Raw genomic sequence first — 19,359 nt, 5'->3', positions numbered from 1 at the left:
ACTGAATCTCCAAAGACAAAGTGATTGTGGTTATTGTGATGAGCAGCACAGACAAAACAATGTTCATGGTGGCCTCACCCATGATGGTCAGCACAGGTAAAGTGATTTTTATGAGAGCATGACTCGGATGGGTCTATAGTATTGGCTAACCAATCATGGCATTTCCAGGAATGAAACAAATAAGCCTGCTGAATTTTTGTTTGATCTGTATAAGTGGAAAATTTCTCAAATGAAAAGAAAGGCTACATTGGATCATGGCAAAGGGGAATCTACTGTTAGCTTTTCTCTAGTCCTACCCCAAAGGAACCTGAGACCTTTTACAATGGTACACTAGGAGAAAGGAAGCAATCAGACTTTCTATTGGAAAGTCTATTGGAAACTGGTTCTGAATTAACATTGAGTCAGGGAGATCCCAAGAAACACTGGGACCCTCCAGTTAAAGTAGGGGCTTATGAAGGACGGGTGGGTGATTCATGGAGTTTTGGCTGAAGTCTGATTCATAGTAGGTCCAGTGGGTTCCCCAAATTCCCCAGTCCCAAAATGTGTAGAGATAAATATAATTAGATGTTGTCAGAACTCTCGAGTGGGCTTCCTTATCTGTGGAGTAAGGGCTATTATACTTGGAAAGGCTAAATGGAAGCCTTTAGAGTTGCCTCTGCCAGGGAAAATAGTGAATTAAAAACAGAATCACATCCCTGAAGGAATTGCAGAAATTACTGCCACCATCAAGAACTTGAAAGATGCAGGAGTGGTGGTTCCTACCACATCTCCCTTTAATTCCCCTATCTGGCAAGTGCAGAAGACAAGTGGATCAGGGAGAATGACAACTGACTATCAAAACCTCTATCAAGTAGAGTCCAATTGCAGCTGCAGGGCCAGATGTGGTGTCCTTACTTGATCAGATGTACACATCTCCCGGTACATAGCAAATGCCTTTTTCTTGGCACTCGTCCAGAAAGACTACCAGAAACAATCTGCTTTCAGTCAGCAAGGCCAGCAGTATACCTGTATAGTAAGTCAAGGATACATTAACTCCCATCCCTGTGTCATAACTTAGTTCAAGGGATCTTGATTGTCTCTTCCACAAAGTATCACATTGGCTCACTATACTGATGACTTTATACTGGTTGGACCAAGTGAAATGGAAGTAGCAACCACTTCGGACTCCTTGATAACACATATGCACTTCAGCAGATGGAAAATAAATCCAACCTAAATTCAAGGGCTTTCTACCTTAGTGAAATTCTTAGGAGTCAAGTGGTATGGGGCATGTAGAGATTCCTTCTAAGTTATTGCACCTGGACCCTCCCATCAAGAAAGAAGCACAACATCTAGTTGACCTATTTGGATTCTAGAAACAGCACATTTCTTACTTTGGTACATTACACCAGCCCATATACCAAATGACTCAGAAAGCTGCTAGCTTTTTGTGGGGCCTGTTACAGGAAAAGGCTCTTCAACAAGTCCAGGCTACTGTGTGGGCTGTTCTACCACTAAGACCATATGATCTAGCAGACTCCAGAGTGCTTGAGGTCTTAGTGGCAGGTAGAGATACTGAAGCCTTTGGCAGGGCCATACAGGCAAATCACAGAAGAGAAAGACCTTTGGGACTTTGGAGCAAGCTCTACAATCATCTGCAGACTACTATTCTCCATTTGAGAGACAGATCTTGACTTGCTATTAGACCTAACTGAATGCTTGATAATGGACCACCAAGTTACCATGTGACCTGAGCTGCTCCTCATGAGTTGGGTGTGATTGGACCCACTAAGTTTAAGTAGGGTGGGCACAGCAGCAACCCGTTATCAAATGGAAATGGTATATATGTGATTGGCCCTGAGCATGTCTGGAGGGCACAAGAAAGTTACAGGTAGAAAAAGCCTGAATACCAATGGTTTCTACTCCCATTACAAGGCCATCTGCTGCCAAGCATGCATCTACAGCCTCAGGGGGTGTTCCCTATGATCAGTTGACTAAAGAAGAGAAGAATAGGGCCTGGTTTGCTGATGGTTCTGCACATGATGCAGGCACCAACCAGAAGTGGGTAGCTGCATCATTACAATGCCAACTCTAAAAGATATAAGCAATGGGGAAGCTTCACAGTGGGCAGTACACATGGCCATACATTTTGTTTGGAAGGGGCGTGACCAGATATGAGATTGTTCACTCATGGGCTATAGCAAATCAATCAGCTGGACGGTTAGGGGTTTGGAATGAGCTTGATTAGAAGATTGGTTAGAAAGATATCTGGGAAAGAAGTCTGTGGATAGATCTCTCCAAATGGGCAAAGGATGTGAAGAGATACTTGTGTCCCATCTAAATGCTAAATGCCCCATCAAAAGGTGACTAAAGCAGAGGAGGAGTTCAGGGATCAAGTGGGGATGACCCATTCTGTGGACAGTCAGCTTCTTCCCTGCCACTGCTCAGTGGACACATGAATAAAGTGGTGGCAGAGATGGAGGGTATGCGTGAGCTCAGTAACATGGACTGCCACTCACCAAGGCTGACCTGGCTACAGCTGCTGCTGAGTGCCAGATCTGCCAACAGCAGACAGCAACACCGAGCCCCAGACATGGCGCCATTCCCCAGGGTGAGCAGATAGCGACTTAGCAGCACGTTGACTACCCTGGACCACTTTCTCTGTGGAAAGGATAACACATTGTCCTTCCTGGGATAGATACTAATTCTGGTTATGGCTTTGCCTTTCCTGCATGAAATACTTCAGCCACAAACACCATCATGAACTTACAGAATGCCTTATTTACCCTCATGGTATTCCACGCAGTATTACTTCTGACCAAGGAATGAACTTCACAGCCAGAGAAGTGCAGCAGTAGCTCCCATGATCGTGGAATCCTCTTGCCTTACTATATTCCCCACCATCCTGAAGCAGCTTTCCTGATAGAAAGATAGAATGGCCTACTGAAGACACAGCTATAGCATCAATTATGTATATGCCTTGAATCAGTCCAATGTATAGTAGTTTCTCCCCGAGCCAGGAATCAAGGTGTAGAAAGGAAATAGTTCCACTCACTCACTATCACCCTTGGTGACACACTAGGAAAAATTTTTCCTTCCTGTTCCTTCTGCCTTCAGTTCTGCTGGCCTAGACATTTTGGATCCAGAGTGGGGAGTGCTCCTGCCAGGAGACACAGCAAACATTCCATTGAACTAGGGTTTCTAATGCCCTTAAGCCCGCAGGCTAAGGAAGGAGTAACAGTGTTAGAAGGAGTGATAGATCCAGGTTACTAAGAGGGAACTGGATTGCTTCTCCACAATAGAAGAAAAGAAAGATTAGGTCTGGAGTGCCTGAGATCCTTTGCGGAGGTTCTCAACCTTCCTAATGCTGAAACACTTTAATACAGTTCCTCCTATTATGGTGATCCCCAATGATAAAATTACTTTCTTTGCTACTTCATAACTGTAATTTTAATACTGCTATGAATCGTCATGTGGATATCTGTGTTTTCCAGGGATGTTGGACAATCCCTGTGAAAGGGCTGGGATCTGGACCCACAGGTTGAAAACCACTGCTTTAGGGCCTTTCTTGGTACTACCACCTATTCTAAAATTTATAATGCATTTGTGGTTATACAAGATATCATTATATCATGTTAGGTGTAGTTATGACATGGTTATTGTTTTCATTTGGAAATTAATCATGACATAAGGAGATGTGATTATGTGAAGTTGACAAGGAATAAACTTGTGGTGACTATTCTTGGTTGTCACCTTGACTACATGTAGAATATCTCAAATGAACTAAAACCCTGGTAGCTGGGCACACTTATGAGAGGTTGTTGCTGTTGTTGTGTTATCACCACCATCATCACCACCATCATCACCACCATCATCACCACCATCATCACATTTGGGGTGGGAAGACCTGTGTTAGTCTAGACCTTTCAAGGTCCAGTTAATCAGATGTATTTGCCTCCTTAAGTTTGCAAACTGGTTCACACCATGGGCTTTTGGTACTCTGAACTTCTAGGAGAGGTTTTGGTAACTGGAGAGGCTTTAGTAGCTGTAGATATTGGCAAATTTGAAAACCTATTCCAGATACTTAAATTCGTCCTTATACTTCTGTTGCTCTAGAGCCACCTCTGATACCAAAATCTGTATTAGTCAAGGTTCTCTAGAGGAACAAAACTTATAGAATGATTGTGTATATATGGAATAAATATATCCCATATATTTATTTATACTCTCTCTATATGGGGTTTATTAAAAATGATTAACAGGCTGTGGTTCACCTAGTCCAATAGCAGCTGTCTACGGAAGGTCCAAGAATCCAGTAGTTATTCAGTCCTCAAGGGTGGATGGATGTCTTGCTGGTCTTCTGTATACACCAGAATCCTGAAGAAATATGCTCTAATGCTAGTGATGGAATGGACTTGCCACAAAGAGCAGGCAGGCAAAGGGAGCAAGCCTCCTTCCTTCGTGTCCTTTATACAGGCTGCCAGCAGAAAGCGTGACCCAGATTAAAAGGTGGATCTTCCAAGCTCAGAAGGTCTGGATTAAAGCTGTATTTTTTACCTCAAAAGATGGAAATTAAAAAAAAAATAGGTTGGTTGGAAGTGGTAGGAACACTTAAAATAATTTAATCTAGAAAAGATCCCTCACAGGTGTACCCAGCCACATGGGTTTTAGTTCTTTCCAGGTGTAATTACGTTGACAACCAAGAGTAGGCATCACACTGAGTCAACAGGTTGGTGGGAAATGATGTAACGACAGAGAGCCTAGTGCAGGGGGTAGGCAGCTAGGCAGTATCCGACTCTCTTATGAAGCTTAGCAGTCTGCAAATGTATCCCGAGCTTTGGGGGATAACAATAGTTTTGGTGTCTTCCAGGAAAGTTGAAAGAATGGAGCCTCATTTTCTACGGCACTGCGGAGCACCCATACCGCACCTTCAGCTCCCATCAGTCTCGCTCACGGATGCTGGAGCTCTCAGTCCCAGAGCAGGAGCCGCCCAAGGCTGCTGGACCACCACCCCAGGCAGAGACTGCAGAAGACGAGGAAGAGTACACAGGTAATAAACCTGAATGCGGGGATGGGTGGCCTGCCAACTTCACTTTCCACTGTAGCTCTCAAAGATGGGGCCCTTTCAGGCAAAAGGCGGGGTTTTGGTTGTAAGTCTTACCTTGCCTGGAAGTTGTAATAATGACAGTAATTTGCACTCACACAGCTCCTTCCATCCAAGGCTCTTCTAATACTTTACAGACCAGTAAGTATACTTCAAACCAGTAAGTACTCTCTGACCTTTCAGGCTGGACCACTGAGCTCCTTCCAATATGCCCAACCAGAACCGGGGCTTGCCCTGGGTTAATTAGCTTAGCTCCAGGGTTGCCCCCTTTCTTCAAAGTCCCTCATATCAAAGACTCAATATCTAGACTCTCTCAAGTCCATCCATTTTGAGCAACCAGAAATGAGAAGGAAACTTGGGTTCCATGAGCTTGTTTCCAAAAAGGAGCTGGTGATTGAGAAGTGACCATTCTCCAAGACCACTCTCCTTTGCCCAGGAGAGTTTGTCAAAAGGTGAATTGGTACAGACTAATGCTATGCAAAAGTGTCTTCAAAAGCTCACAGCATGTAAAGACCCTTGGTGCGGAGGCTTCTACAGCTATCCCACTGGCATGGTGGCCTCACTCTCTAGACCAATGGCTCATTCACAAGGTAGCTAGGAGCCACGGTAACCCAAAGATGTCTTTGGACACCTCCAGTCTCTGGGCAGAACGCAGATGTTATTTGAGCTTGAAGAAGCTTATTTTCCTCTGGGTCATCCCACACCAATTATATGGCACTGATTGTTTCTGGTTGGGCATATTTTCCTTAGCTAAATGTCCTAGCTACTTGACAAATGATGGGTGATATCTCAAAATATGGATAACTAGATGGAAACTTCCACCAATACAAATCAAGCATAAACCCTGGTCGATTCCATTTTAAATTTTTTCTGCCATTCCTTTAAAATGAAACATTGAATTATGTATGGGCTAATCTGCTGTTTTCTCTTGTGATTTATAAACCATGGCAAGATTCAGTAATTATTAATAAAGAGCTTATTTTTCCCCCTCCAACCTGCTACTGACTACAGCCATGCCCAGTGGCATCTCACCCTTACGCTGTTCTGCTCTCAGAGTACATGGTCCCTGTCCAGCACAGCCTGGGTGAAGGAAGAGGTTTCCATGGGAATAAGATGTGTTTCTGGCTCTTGGGAAAGCTTCCTGAAGACTAGGGGGAAACTGTGACGCAGTCACAGAGGCAGGCCAGAGTGACGGAGGGTGCCATGGCATGAGTGGCCAAGCAGGAGGAATGAGGAACTGTGAGCCTCTTTAGAGTCCCAAGAAAGGGCAAGTGGCACAGGCTGTGGCTGTCAGAACATGGAAAGCTGGTCATTGATAAACTGTACATTTGTGGCAATGCCACGGCCCTCATTGGCTTTAACTGGACCTTATGGACAAGAGAGAAGTTGCCATATTAAGAAAGACAGAGACAGTCCGATGGAGCAGTGGTCCCAGGAACCAACAGGAGGAGACGAGAGACACGTAGGAGAGGAGGAGGGCCAACTCTCTAGGACAAGAAATAGAGGAGGTGAAAGAGGACAGGAGAGGGAATGTTCCGTAGAGAGTGCTCCTCATGGCAGTGCTCTGTTTTCTGTTGCTATAACAAAATCCCCCAAGCTGAGAGACTTGTACAGAAAAAAAAATATTTATTTAACTCACAATTCAGGGGACTGTAAATGCAGCCTACCTGTCCATCTCCGAGGAAATACTTATGGCTGCTTCACAAGAGAGTAGAGACTCGGGAAAACCATGGATGATGTATAAGAGCCAAGTGGGTGGCAAGGCCATATTTTGGAACACCTGCCCTTGCTGGAACTGAGTGCCGTAAGGTAGCATTAACCCCTTCCGAGGGCAACATCCAAAGTGTTCTAACTACCTTACACTATGCACCCCTGGGGTTTTCACCACTGGGACAAACACCTAAGAGAAATGGTTAAAAGGAAGAACAATTTATTTTGGCTCATGGTCTCAGAGGCTCCGGTCCATGTTTGCTTAGCCCCATGGCTCAGAGTAAGTAGTGAGGTCATGATGGAGAAGGTTGGTGGGGTGGAGATACTCACTGATGACAACAGGAAAGAGAAGACAGAGAAGAAGAAACCAGTGCCCCTGTGAGGCCCCACCTTCCATGGTTCTACTACCTGCCCAAATCTGCCAACAGTTTGAATCCATCAGTGACTGAACGTTGACTAGGTCAGAGACATCACTGGTCCAGCCCTCTCTGGAAACATCCTTACAGGCACACACACACACACAGAGAGAGAGAGAGAGAGAGAGAGAGAGAGAGAGAGAGAGAGAGGTGTATGGAAGTTATCTCCTAAGCATTCCCCAGGCCCGTCATTAGACAAAGCTAGTCATCCCACTAGGGGTTTCCACAGTCTCAGCACCTTCATACTGCCCCCTGAGGACCAGATTCCAGCTCATTAACATTTAGGGCCAACTCCAAACTAGACCAGGCCCCTGGCCAGAGCCAGGCAGCAGGACTAGTCTCCAGGTAAGGGAAGTGGTAGACTGAGGTTGCACTGGAGGGTGGGGTAAAGGGGAGTATAAGCAGTGGCATCAGCAAGTAGGGTGAAGGACCGGAGAACAAGAGGCCTGGGAGCCAGAAGGCCTGCCAGAACTGAGGATGCAGCCTCAGCAGGCAAGATGAAGAAGATAGGAGGAGGGTACTAGGAATGAACAGCTTGGAGTGAGGGCCAGCCTACAGTGACAGAGCCATCTGGTGGTGGCAGTGGAGGCAGACCCCCACAACTACCACCAGACACATCAGGATACTTGATTGAAGATCAGACCCTTGGCTAGCCCCACCTGAGAGACCGGGTTCAGCAGATCTGGGGTGCTCTGAAGTCTACACCCATAGCAGGGAAATAAGACACCCAGGTAGGGTGTACCTAGGCAGCTAGTAGACCTGAGCCCAGAAGGGATGCAGGGAGGGTGGAGTTCTTACAAGCATGTAACCAAACGTATTGGAATGAAGGGGAGCCCAGGTTGGGGAAAGAAACAGGCACTGAACATGGAAAATGAAAGAGCCTCATGGTTCAGGCCTGTAACCCCAGGAACTTGGGGTAAGGAGTCGTCTGAGGTAAGCTTAAGGCTTACCAGGGCTGCAGAGTGAGAGTTCAAAGCCAGCCTGGTCAACTTGCAGGGTTAATGTCTCAAAAAAAAAAACATATGTGCAGGCAATATTGGTCATCAGTAAAGCACTTGCATACTTGCATGGTGTTTGTGCAGCCCCAGAGTCAATCCCTAGTCTTGGAAAGAAAGGAGAAGAGAGAGATAGAAGGACTGGGGATAGGGGTGGTGGTGGAGGGTAGGACATCAAGTTACTTTCCTGATTCATTGATTTGGTTTCTTTTTTTCAACCCTGGCCTTGCCCCCACAAAGGACAGGAAATTGGCTTTTCAAATTAGCCTGTGTTGGTTAACCCCATGGGGTTGTGATCTGCTATTAGCCCGAGCTGTTGAGAACATTCAGACAGTCCTTCCGCTGGGAGCCTCTGCTCCATGTGCCACATAGCACACTGACTCCGGAAGCCAGGCCTCGGAGTCACTTTCAGCTAATTGAGGAGAGATGCAAAGCAGACATAATTACAGATTGTGACAAAAACAGATGCTCACGGAGAGAATGAGTTACAGCTGGACACCAGCGTTCTGGGGAGGGAAAGGGTGATGGGGGTAAGATGGCTGCCTAGCTAGCCAGGTGGATCTGATTCAGCGTGTTTCATGGGTGAGATGAAGTTTGATATTTGGCTTTTAAGGCCACATGCTGGTTGATTGGTTGGTTTATGAATTTGATAGCTGCCCTTGGCTGGACAGCATCATATCCCAGCCCCTCCATCTGAGGGCTGGCGGCTGCCCATGGCCTTGATGCTGTATCAGAACTCTGCTGCCCTGGCTGTCATTTGGACTCAGCCGTCTCTTCCAGAGATGCCTGATGAAACTTCCCACTGTGGGGAGGTCTGAGAGGCAGGGACAGGCAGAGGTGCCAAGTGACATCAGCATCCTGTTGACCGGTGCTGGGGAAGACCCAGTCCAGGCCCTGCTGAAGGCCCCATCTCTGTTGAGGGACTTGCTAGGACATTTGCCTACACATGGTGAAGACATCTGCCCTTGCTCCGCCTCCTCCATCGAAACTGCCACATTTCAGCCACGAGAAGATATTCACCTCACATCTGCTCCACACAGACACAGCCTAGGTACTTGCACTGAAGAAGTTAGACTCAGTCTGTTTGACCCTGTTCTGTCTGTGAGGAAATTGGGCTCATGTTCCTGTCCCCTCAACATGCTTAATTTTTCTAAGGTAGAGGTAATTGTTACTAAACTTAGGGGGCATCATCTGTACTCTAAAGAGCGGAGTTTGACCACCCATCCTTAAGAAGCCAATTAAAATGATCAAATGAATATTAAAAATCAGGAAAGGGAGATTTATTCACTGTGGCTACATTAGAAAAAGGGGAATGATCATCCTCTGACCCCACAGCCCACCCCAAGTCCATGTTCATAGTCTTGAAGTGAGATTAAACTGTAGATCGGGGGCACACCTAAGCAGTCCTGGGACAAGTTGTGGTTCCACACACCATTGTCCCATAATTGCCTGGGCTTCTGTCCTATACTGTAAGGTGGACTGACAAATTATAAACCTCTCTGTGGTGAGAAGCTCCCCCTTTAGCTGATTTTGTCCCTTCCCAGCATGAGATTCCAGAGGATGTCTCATTTCTCTGGAGTCTGTCATCTCAGTGGTCTCACAGTCAGACTGAGAGATGCGTCTCTTTAAAGTGTCACCAGACTAGTTGCACTGTTACCTACCTACCTACCTACCTACCGCCTTCTGTGTTGTACGGAGAAAGTTCTACAGCAGGCAAAAGGCAAGCCCATGCCTTGTGTATGTGGGAAGAGAGGTGGCCAAACGGTAGTGCAATGGAACGAGGAGTTGACGTTTCCCCATAGCTGACCCTGGGGTGAGGCTGACTAGAAGCTCCAAGATAATAGACAGTCTGGAAGACAGGCTTGGGATGTGGCTCAGGTGCTGAATTTTAGAAGTGGTAGGCGTGTCTACCAAGAACACAGACTAGGCCAGCGCCACTTGGAAGGGCATCGTCGGGAGAGCTCAGCTCTGTGGGAGTTCACAGTGGAAACTGAGAAGTGGAGATCCTCAGTGCAAACTGGGAGAGATCAACAAAGATGACCCTTAGGCAGGGAGGCAAACTCTAACGCCAGGAGGGCCTCCAGACAGCTAGGGGGAGTGAAGAGGCCTCTGTGCTCCTCAGGAAAGCCCACCGTGGGCTGGGAGAATGGGGGCTTTCATGTTCATGTTCTGCATGAAATGTGGAGGCTCATCAACTCCTCTTCTGGACTCAATCCCTGTCTTCTGCCAGCACAAGCTTAGCAGAAGGCTTTTCCTTCTAACCTCCCAGAAGCCTTTCCAGAGCCTCAATCGGCAGCACAGGCAGAGTCACCTCAGGATGGCTTCCACACCGAGAAGCAGATCCTGCAGCCATGCCTGCTGCCGCTGAGGAGGCTCATCCCAGCAGGGCCCTGGGGAAGGACCTAAAAGGTGACAGGTGTCTGGATTTTGTGGAGCTCCCTGCACTTACTTGTAGATGGCCTTTCCAACAACATTGGAGGCCACAGTTAGAATTGAAGTCACCTGAGGAGACTTGAGGGAAGCCATGGTGGCTTACTGCTGGCAGCTAGAGCGAAGGAAAACAGGGGCAGGGGAAAGCTGCAGGAAGAGCACAGCCCACAGTGGCCATGAGCATCATCCAGCACCCTGTCCCCAACTGTCCACATCCCCAACTGTCCACATCCCCTCACATTCTGTGTCACCTGGCACACCGGGTGCAGAAACAGACTCCTCCACCCTCTTCTGGCACAAACCATGCTGCAGTCATAACCCCAACACCCAGCTGTGTTGCTTTGCTTTTCACAGTGCATATAACAAGGTGACTGGTCCCATCATGATGGCTCCAATGCCTCATATCTGGGATCTCAGTTCCCCCCTCCTCACTGGCCTTCATCTCTCACTACTACCAGTGACTAAATATCTCTTGCTCTCATGCCTTTCCTCCCTAGCTGGGGACCACGTGCCTCAAGTAGGTCTCTGATGAGGTAGTCTGTACAAGACACCACTCTTGAAGTTCCTCCAGACTTGGGGGTTGTGGGAACTTGGCAAAGGGACCCATGGGGTTGGATTGGATGGAGAAAGAAAGCATCTCTCTGGATGAAAAGAAGTGCTTGTGTCTTTAAGGTGCGTGCCATCCTGAGTGTGGTGACAAAGGCTGCGATGGTCCCAATGCAGACCAGTGCTTGAACTGTGTCCACTTCAGCCTGGGGAACTCCAAGACAAACAGGTAACAAGTGGCTGGAGATGATGTCTGCATACCTCCCCTAGAGCCCCGTGGTGTAGCACTGAGGTGGCCACGCTGAACTGTATGACCCTCAGGAAGAAAGAGCATCAAAGTTAACAGCTTTGCATTTTATCACTCATTATGATAGGGAGAGAAGTTGAACACGGTGCTGGCCATGCTTAGAAATCACTCTGCATCCATACTGGATCATACTGTGTACGCATTGCCTGCTCACAGAGGATTATAGACATGGCATGATTCAAGAACCCTGTACTGTAGGCCTCAGAGTACCAGCAGGGTGACTTGGCTCTTAGACAGACAGCAGCTGGCTGTGGGATCCCCTGTCAGCTCCCTAAAGTCTGTGAAACTTTCTGTTCCATGAAGGGGAGCTCGAACAGACCTAACCTAGGACACCATCTTAGTTAGGGATTCATTGCTGTGAAGAGACACCATGACCGAGGCAACTCTTATAAAAGACAACATTTAATTGGGGCTGGCTTACAGATTCAGAGGTTTAGTCCATTATCATAGCAGGAAACATGGCAGCATCCAGGTAGTCATGGTGTTCGAGAAGGACCTGAGAATTGTATGACTAGATCTGAAGGCAACCAGGAGAGATTGTCTCTTCTGCCGATAGCCTGGAGGAAGGGCTCAAAGCCCACACCCACAGGGACACACTTCCTCCAACAAGGCCACACCTACTCCAGCAAGACCACACCTACCCCAACAAGGCCACACCCCTAAGTGTCTCACTTCCCACTGGCCCAGCATTTCCAAACCACCACAGACACCCTTACATTTTGCATTGCTGGGAGTATGCAAACCTCAGACCCTTACATCACTCCCTAACAGGCTTGAAGCTTCCCTTCTTTTTATTTACAATGCACAAACCTTCCTGAGCATTCACCATGGGCTGCGTGTGCCTGGAATGGAAGGCCAAGGTGACAGCAAGACAGTGCTGCATACTAAAGGTCTGGATGACAGATGTACCTTGGCACTGCTGAAGCATGTCCGCGAGGGCCAGGCAGGCCAGGCAGGGTGTGCTATACACAGTGGCTGTAAGATGCAGATCCCTATCGCAGACCTGGGACACACCCTGGCTCTGAACAAGGGCAGTCCTTTATAGATTCATTCACTGACCATCATGCTCATTCTGTGCAAGCATCCAAGTAGGACTTGACCCAGTCAGAATTGCAGGTCAAGCCTGGGAGATAATGGCACACTCCTTTAATCCCAGCACTCAGGAGGCAGAGACAGGCGGATCTCTGAGTTCGAGGCCAGCAGAGTGAGTTCCAGGGCTACACAGAGAAACCTTGACAAACAATAACAACAACAAAATAAAAATAAGAGAAAGAGAGAGATCCTTAGAATGGAAAAGGATTCCTGCTTTATTTGGTTGTTTTGTTTAGACAAGGTCTCCCTATGTAGCCCAAACTGACTTCTGACCTCACACTCTTCCTGCCTCAGCCAAGTGTTGGGATTATAGTTGTGGTCTACCAGACCCAGCTCCTGGGATTGGATTCCTGTTCTTCAGACCTGTCTGTGTATACCTAGGACACCCCCCACCCCCAGCTGCAATCGGAAAACAGAGGGGAGCTTATTTATGGTCTAATCTTCCCCTGGTTAGGTGGATTCCGTTTTGCCCACCTAGCTATGAAGCCTCAGCCCGTGTAAGAATCACACAGGATGGGCGTAGGGTTGGAATGAGACAGATCCTCATCTGCGCTTGCTCCCACAGGAAGTGTGTGAGCGAGTGCCCCTTGGGTTACTTTGGGGACACAGCAGCAAGGCGCTGCCGTCGATGCCATAAGGGATGTGAGACGTGCACGGGCAGGAGCTCAACACAGTGCCTGTCCTGTCGCCGTGGGTTCTATCATCACCAGGAGACTAACACGTGTGTGACCCTCTGTCCTGCCGGACTTTATGCTGATGAAAGTAAGTGGGCTGCCCACAGACACAAGCACAGATGAGTGGACGCCCCTTCTGGACCGTGCTTCCCTATTTAGGGAGGGTTTCCTGGGCCTGTGGCTTCTTGTTCTCTCTGGTCTTTTGGCCTTGCGCCAGGCCAAGGGACGAGGATGTGAAGGGGCTGCACTCGGCAGCGGCAGCCTGCTGCACGTGGTGAAAGCACTGTGAAACTCAGTCCCGCCCAGAGAATTCATTCTCTACTGAGGAAGGGATGCAGAAAAAGGAGCTGGTCCATAGCTCTTCCTCACTATGGCGCTAGGGGCTCCAGTGCAGGCTTCCATAACTAGGAGCGTGAAACTCACTCTGCAAGAGGTGAAGGAGAAGGTTTGGACAGGGGATGGACAGCTCTCAAATGAGCTGAGGGCTTCGGAAACACTGATTTTGTCCTCCAGTCTTAACCCCTGCGCTGATCCGGCCTGTTACCTATCAGACCATGGCTGTTAACCCTGGGGAGAAGGAGCCAGGAATTTTTTAAAGACATATCAAGCCATCAAGAAAAGACTCCCTTTAGACGGGAAATGGCAAGTCACATAGGAACATTTCCCAGGCTTTGGGGACAACTGTCATGGCTGGCTGCTAGGCTTATTTTCAGTTCCTCACCTTGCCTGGCCGGGTCAGCCATCCTTCACCCTGTCCTTACCCAGCACCAGCTGAGTGCATGCGGTGCCACCCACGGGCCCCAAGGAGGCTGTGCAGAGGGGTAGCCGGGCCATGGCCTGTAGCAGTGACGCCAGCTGGGGCTTGACAAGACACCTACACAAATGAGCTTGGCAACAAAGCTTGGAAACACAGGTGGGGCCGGGAGTACCCCAGAAGCTGCTGAGGAGGAGGGGCAGAGTCCTGCCTCCCTGGGAGGGGAGCCAGTGGCCTCCGGGGTACCTCAAAGGTTTATAAAGATCTGTACCTGATACAACTATACTCGGGGATCAGCTCCAGTCCCTGTGGCCATAAGCAAAAAATCAGAGTGTCTCCTGTTGAAATAGCTAAACAGCCACCTCTGAAGCCAGTGTGTCCTTTGCTTTGACTGAGTTTACTCCAGAGAAGGGACATGGGAAGCTTGGGGGGTCTAACACCCAGGTTCAGTCATTTCCTGCTCTGCTCTGGAGAGGGCACTGGGGACAGCTGTCATTACCAAGGCCACCATTTATGCTGGGGCTTAGTTTTCACTCTGTTGTGTCATCTTCTGCTTGCTGTCTTCCTGCCTTTCTCCAGGTCAGAGACTCTGCCTCAGGTGCCACCCGAGCTGTCAGAAGTGTGTGGATGAACCTGAGAAGTGCACTATGTGTAAGGAAGGATTCAGGTGAGCCTGCCCTGAACTGGTGGGAGGTGGGGGGACGGAGGAGGGGGCAGGATTCACACTGTGTCTGCTTTCCTGAGAGTTTGCTTCTTTTCCGGAAAGCTAAAATGTCAAAGGCATGGAGCCCAAAGAGTCCTGGCTGTCAAGTCAGGGGCCTGCTGAAGAAGAGAGATTGAAGGATGACCAGAATCTCCACATTCTAGGCCGGGTTTGGAAAATCGGTTAAAGTAACCTTTGAACATATGAGATAACAGTAGTTTGCTGTTGGGAGGTCAGGGGGACTCCTAGGAAGTGCATGCCATCTTTCTCTGCAATAGTAAACCCTTCTAGTCCAGTTCCCCTCCTGGCCCAGGTCACAGCTGCAGTGGCTGGCCCACCCTCCTTCCTGGCCATCCTGTCTCCATTCCCCATCACCACCTCAGCTTCTTCCATCTTCATCCCGAGAGTCAACTTGGCTCCCTGAGGTGTCCCATAGTTTCTTGCTCCTCCGTGTTCCACAGAACTTGGCCCTATTTTGAATTCTTTTGTTTGAGTCATTTACTGAAGCCAAACTGCATTTAGTGGCATCGGATACATATTACCAGTTTCTATGCAAAAGTTTAGAAAGCATATATTAAGAAAGCTGTAGACTGGGGGCTGGAGAGATGGCTCAGCAGTTAAGAGCACTGATTGTTCTTCCAAAGGTCCTGAGTTCAAATCCCAGCAACCACATGGTGGCTCACAACCATCTGTAATGAGATTTGAGGCCTTCTTATGGGGTGTCTGAAGACAGCTACAGTGTACTTACATATAATAAATAAATAAATAAATTAATTAATTAATAAAAAAGAAAGCTGTAGACATGCCATGTAGAGGGACTAGCACTGTGGTCTCCTGAGAGAGAGAGTGTGTGTGTGAGAGAGAGACGGAGACAAACAGAGAGACAGACAGGCTGACCTCAGGGGTTTCTGTCCAAATGACAGTGAGGCTGGGTGAGGCCTGAGTGCCTGATTTCCAGCAGATGTCCAGGTGAGGGGATGCTCTGGTCCAGACGGGGAGCAGCAGGCGCACCGCAAGGCACTTCAAGGCTACATCCCCCTCACCCAGCTTGTCAGTGCCTCCCACTGCTGCTGAGTCTAAATTCACCTCAAAGGGGAAGCTCTGTGATGAGGAACAGTGGATGGGTTCATAGAGACACTCAACAATGGACAGGACCTTAGAGAGTGTCTGCCCTCTCTGCAAGTGTTCCCGCCCGTTTAACCTTTATAGCAACTTATGCAGTCATTGGTGTTACTCACGGTCTTCATGAGGGGAGATCAATGAATGTCGAGGAAGGCTCCATGTGACTGCCTTGGTGACATTGCCTCCATCCTGCCCTTTCAGATCAGAGTTTGGAGGACAAGAAGGGAAAGCAAGACTTTTCAAAGTGGCACATCTTACCTGCTGCTCCTTTAAACCTGTTAGCTAGACAGAGCAAGATGACAAGGAAAGGGGCCAGGATCCTTGACACAGCTGAGAGAAAGGAGACATTTTACAAGAGGCCATGGCTGGGGGGCGCTGAGAGGGGCCAGCTTTGGGTCCTCAAACCCTGGGCTGCTAGCTGAGGGTGTCAAGGATGAAGACTGTGGATCCAACTCCCTGAAACCTATTTCCCAGAGGAAAGGTGCCAAGGAGTCCAAGATACCTATTTCTGTGTCCTGAGGGGAGGAGCAGAGCCGGGTGTGGATGCAGGGGAGGAGGAGCCTCTGGGCAGCAGTCGCTCCGCAGTGTGATGGCTGCAGTAATAAGCTCTCATGGAGAAGCACAGAGAAAACAGGGAAACATCCACCGGCAGCCAGGATCCACAGAACGCGTCCTTTTATTGTCCAATATCCTCTTCCGCTGTGACTTCAAATCATTGCTGTCACATCACGGCTGGGAAGAGAGCAGCCAAGCCGCTGCCTCCTGGCCATCCATCTCTTTAGGGGGTATAAACATCGGAGGGGTCCACAGGGAAGTTATTACAAATGTGATTTAACTGTCCTGCATGGTGGCCCTGGCATCACAGTGAGGACGCATCTGCCATCTGGGGAGAGGAGCTCGCAACCCTGTGGGCATCACCCCGCTGGATGGAGGTGCAACACATGTGGGTGGGGGTGGGGGGCTTCCTACTTTAAATATGTAGTACAGAAGAACGCTTACATCTTGGTCATCAAAGCATGGATGGGTGGATGACATGCACCGGATATCCCATAAACCCAACTTCTCACTCCTATCCATCCACCCATGCCCTGCACCATAGCCCACAAGTTGAGAACTCAATTCTCAATGCTGGTCCTGCTTCTGAGGCTAGACCTGGACCCCAGGGTGGACCATCCTGGCTTCCAACTGGCTATCAGATTCCCCCAGCCTCGTCTTAGGTCTGATTGCTGCTACACCTGCTCTCGGAACAAGGCAACATTTTCCTTAATTTAGCCATTTATTACCCAGGTGTTCAAAAGGAGGCAGATGAAGAGGTATTATACATATAACAACACTAGCAGGGTCAAGAGCACAGGACCACCCATTCCTATGGAGTTGGATGCAACACCCTCCCAGCAGGTGGATGGATGTGTTCTTTATATTCAAAATGGTCCCTGAACTCATGACAGTACCCCTGCCTCAGCCTCCTGAGTTATGTGTATGTTCTTGTTCACCAGCTTGGAAACTCCAAATCATCTCTCTTGGAATTGCTATGGAGACCACCATTGCGGAGGCCTGAGTTAATGTTATTGGCCATGGGTGATGACCAATTTCACCTTCAGTCTCTTTCACCTCCTCTGAGGTTGTGTGAGACTGGAAAGTCCTGCTCTCTGATCAACGGTCTGTCTACCCCACCCACTGTAAAGCCTCAGAAGAGCCCCAGCAACCAGTTATCTCATTAGCATGTAAAATGACACTTATCACTATTGATTCTAGAGAGTTTTGGAGCTGTGTTCCAGGATGAAGACTAAATATATATTTCTAGTTATAAATCACAGCACAGCAGGACTGGCTGGAGCTGACAGGTGCACTCTAGAGCCCTTGCTCAATCTGTTTATCGGCAAACCCATTTAAAATTGTGCATCGCACACAGTATAATCCCAGGAACCAAAGACATCATAGTAGATGACATTTATTTACACTGCCGTGTGCCAGACCCTGAACGGTTATATGTATTTGCTCAATGAGTCTTCCAGGCAGTTTTATGCTGTTGGAACCAATTCCTATGAGGAAATGGGCATTGCTGACTTGCCTGGGATAGCTGGGAAGTGGTGGAGGCAGGTGGTTTGTGTCCATGATGCCTTGTCGGGCTGCCTAGCTAAAGGACAGGTATACAGGCACTGATGGGGTAAGAGAGGAAGGCAGAAGCCAGATGTAGCAGGCTGCCAGATGCCAGGAGAGGCTCTTGTTTCAAGTTCATGTAAAACAGGAGAGTTTCAGGTAAGGAAGAAATCAGAGGACTAAAAGTCAACCTTGTGGCTATTAACCACACACACACACACACACACAAATGTAGATCCTCTGGGGACTCAAACCAGTAAGCTGGGAATAGCTTGCCACAGTGGCACCCAGCCACTCAGTGCTCCAGGTCTCCAGGGGAGTGGGGGATTTCTGATTCAGGTTTCAAAAAAAGCTATAGAGATAAGCCATCGTAGAGTAGGAGAGCGCTGGAAGCTTTGACCTCTTGCAGCAGGCTGGAGACCCCAGAGCCTGCAGCTGGCTTCAGGACAGCTTTGCCAGCTTTCATTAGCTGGGAACCTTCAGTGACACAAAGCACTGTGCTCTGATGACTTTCATTACCTCCTGTAAAAAGCGTTGGAGGACAGATCCTAATTTAATTAGAATTTCGGAGCAGATGAGGAACCGGCCTGCTTTTCCTTTCTGCAGCCTTGCTCGGGGCAGCTGCATTCCGGACTGTGAGCCAGGTACCTACTTCGACTCTGAGCTCATCAAATGTGGGGAATGCCATCACACCTGCAAGACCTGCGTGGGTAAGCTGCCAAGGCTTTGGTCTCATTGGGCATTTGCATGCTTGCTTCCGGAGACGAATAGGCCAGCTAGCTACCTTGAAATTCAGGGAGTTCTGTAACTTTGTGGGTTCCTGGATTTATTACAGAGTAGAATTTAAAGGCAAGGGGCTTAAAGTGTAACTCTTGGATAGAGCGTTTGCCTCCCGTGTAGGATCTATGGGGAAAATAGACTGTGAAAACACAAAGGTCCTCCAAGCCTCCCAGGGCTGGAGAGGGAGGATGCGGAGCTGCTGTGTAATGAGCAAGCAAGTGCAAGGTAGGGGAAATGAAAAGTGATCCAGAGACAGGGTGGTAATGGCTGCCCACGGGTGCGAATTCAGTAATGCCATACACGCTAAGATGCTTGATCTGGTACAGTTTGTCATGTACCAGATACCCACAGTTTTTTAAGTTACAAACAAAACCACAACCAAAACTGCAGAGACCCACTCTGAGCAGGCGGCCCTGGGTTTCCCAGCTTTAAACACATAGCCATACTCTGCTTTCAAAAGCATTCATAGCCGAAGCCACGAATGCTTTTAGACAAGAGATAGAGGAGGTTCAGCCGCTCAGAAGCTGACTTGCCTTAAAACGCTGCTCTTGCCGAATTAACTAAAATGCAGCACCATAAAGATTGAGAGGCCTCTGAGAGACGTGGGGACAGAGCTAGGTGCCTCGTAATAAAACAGAACTTCAGTT

At 48.4% G+C, this 19,359-nt stretch overlaps 1 protein-coding gene across 2 annotated transcripts in view; it reads left to right on the top strand.

The window, feature by feature from the left end:
* Window positions 1–19,359, top strand: part of Pcsk6 (proprotein convertase subtilisin/kexin type 6) — a 191,113-nt gene that overhangs the window by 160,306 nt on the left and 11,448 nt on the right. The window contains exons 14-19 of one of the 2 annotated variants that reach the window (XM_052161235.1): window positions 4,850–5,029; window positions 5,186–5,224; window positions 11,307–11,409; window positions 13,145–13,341; window positions 14,587–14,674; window positions 18,539–18,642. In XM_052161235.1, coding sequence (XP_052017195.1) covers window positions 4,850–5,029; window positions 5,186–5,224; window positions 11,307–11,409; window positions 13,145–13,341; window positions 14,587–14,674; window positions 18,539–18,642 — 711 coding nt within the window. The remainder of the gene's footprint in view (window positions 1–4,849; window positions 5,030–5,185; window positions 5,225–11,306; window positions 11,410–13,144; window positions 13,342–14,586; window positions 14,675–18,538; window positions 18,643–19,359) is intronic. The other variant, XM_052161242.1, reaches the window with a different exon arrangement.

The sequence above is a fragment of the Apodemus sylvaticus genome, chromosome 1 (assembly GCF_947179515.1).
Source record: "Apodemus sylvaticus chromosome 1, mApoSyl1.1, whole genome shotgun sequence".
Lineage (NCBI taxonomy): Eukaryota > Metazoa > Chordata > Mammalia > Rodentia > Muridae > Apodemus > Apodemus sylvaticus.
This window is presented reverse-complemented; position numbering and strand designations above follow the sequence as displayed.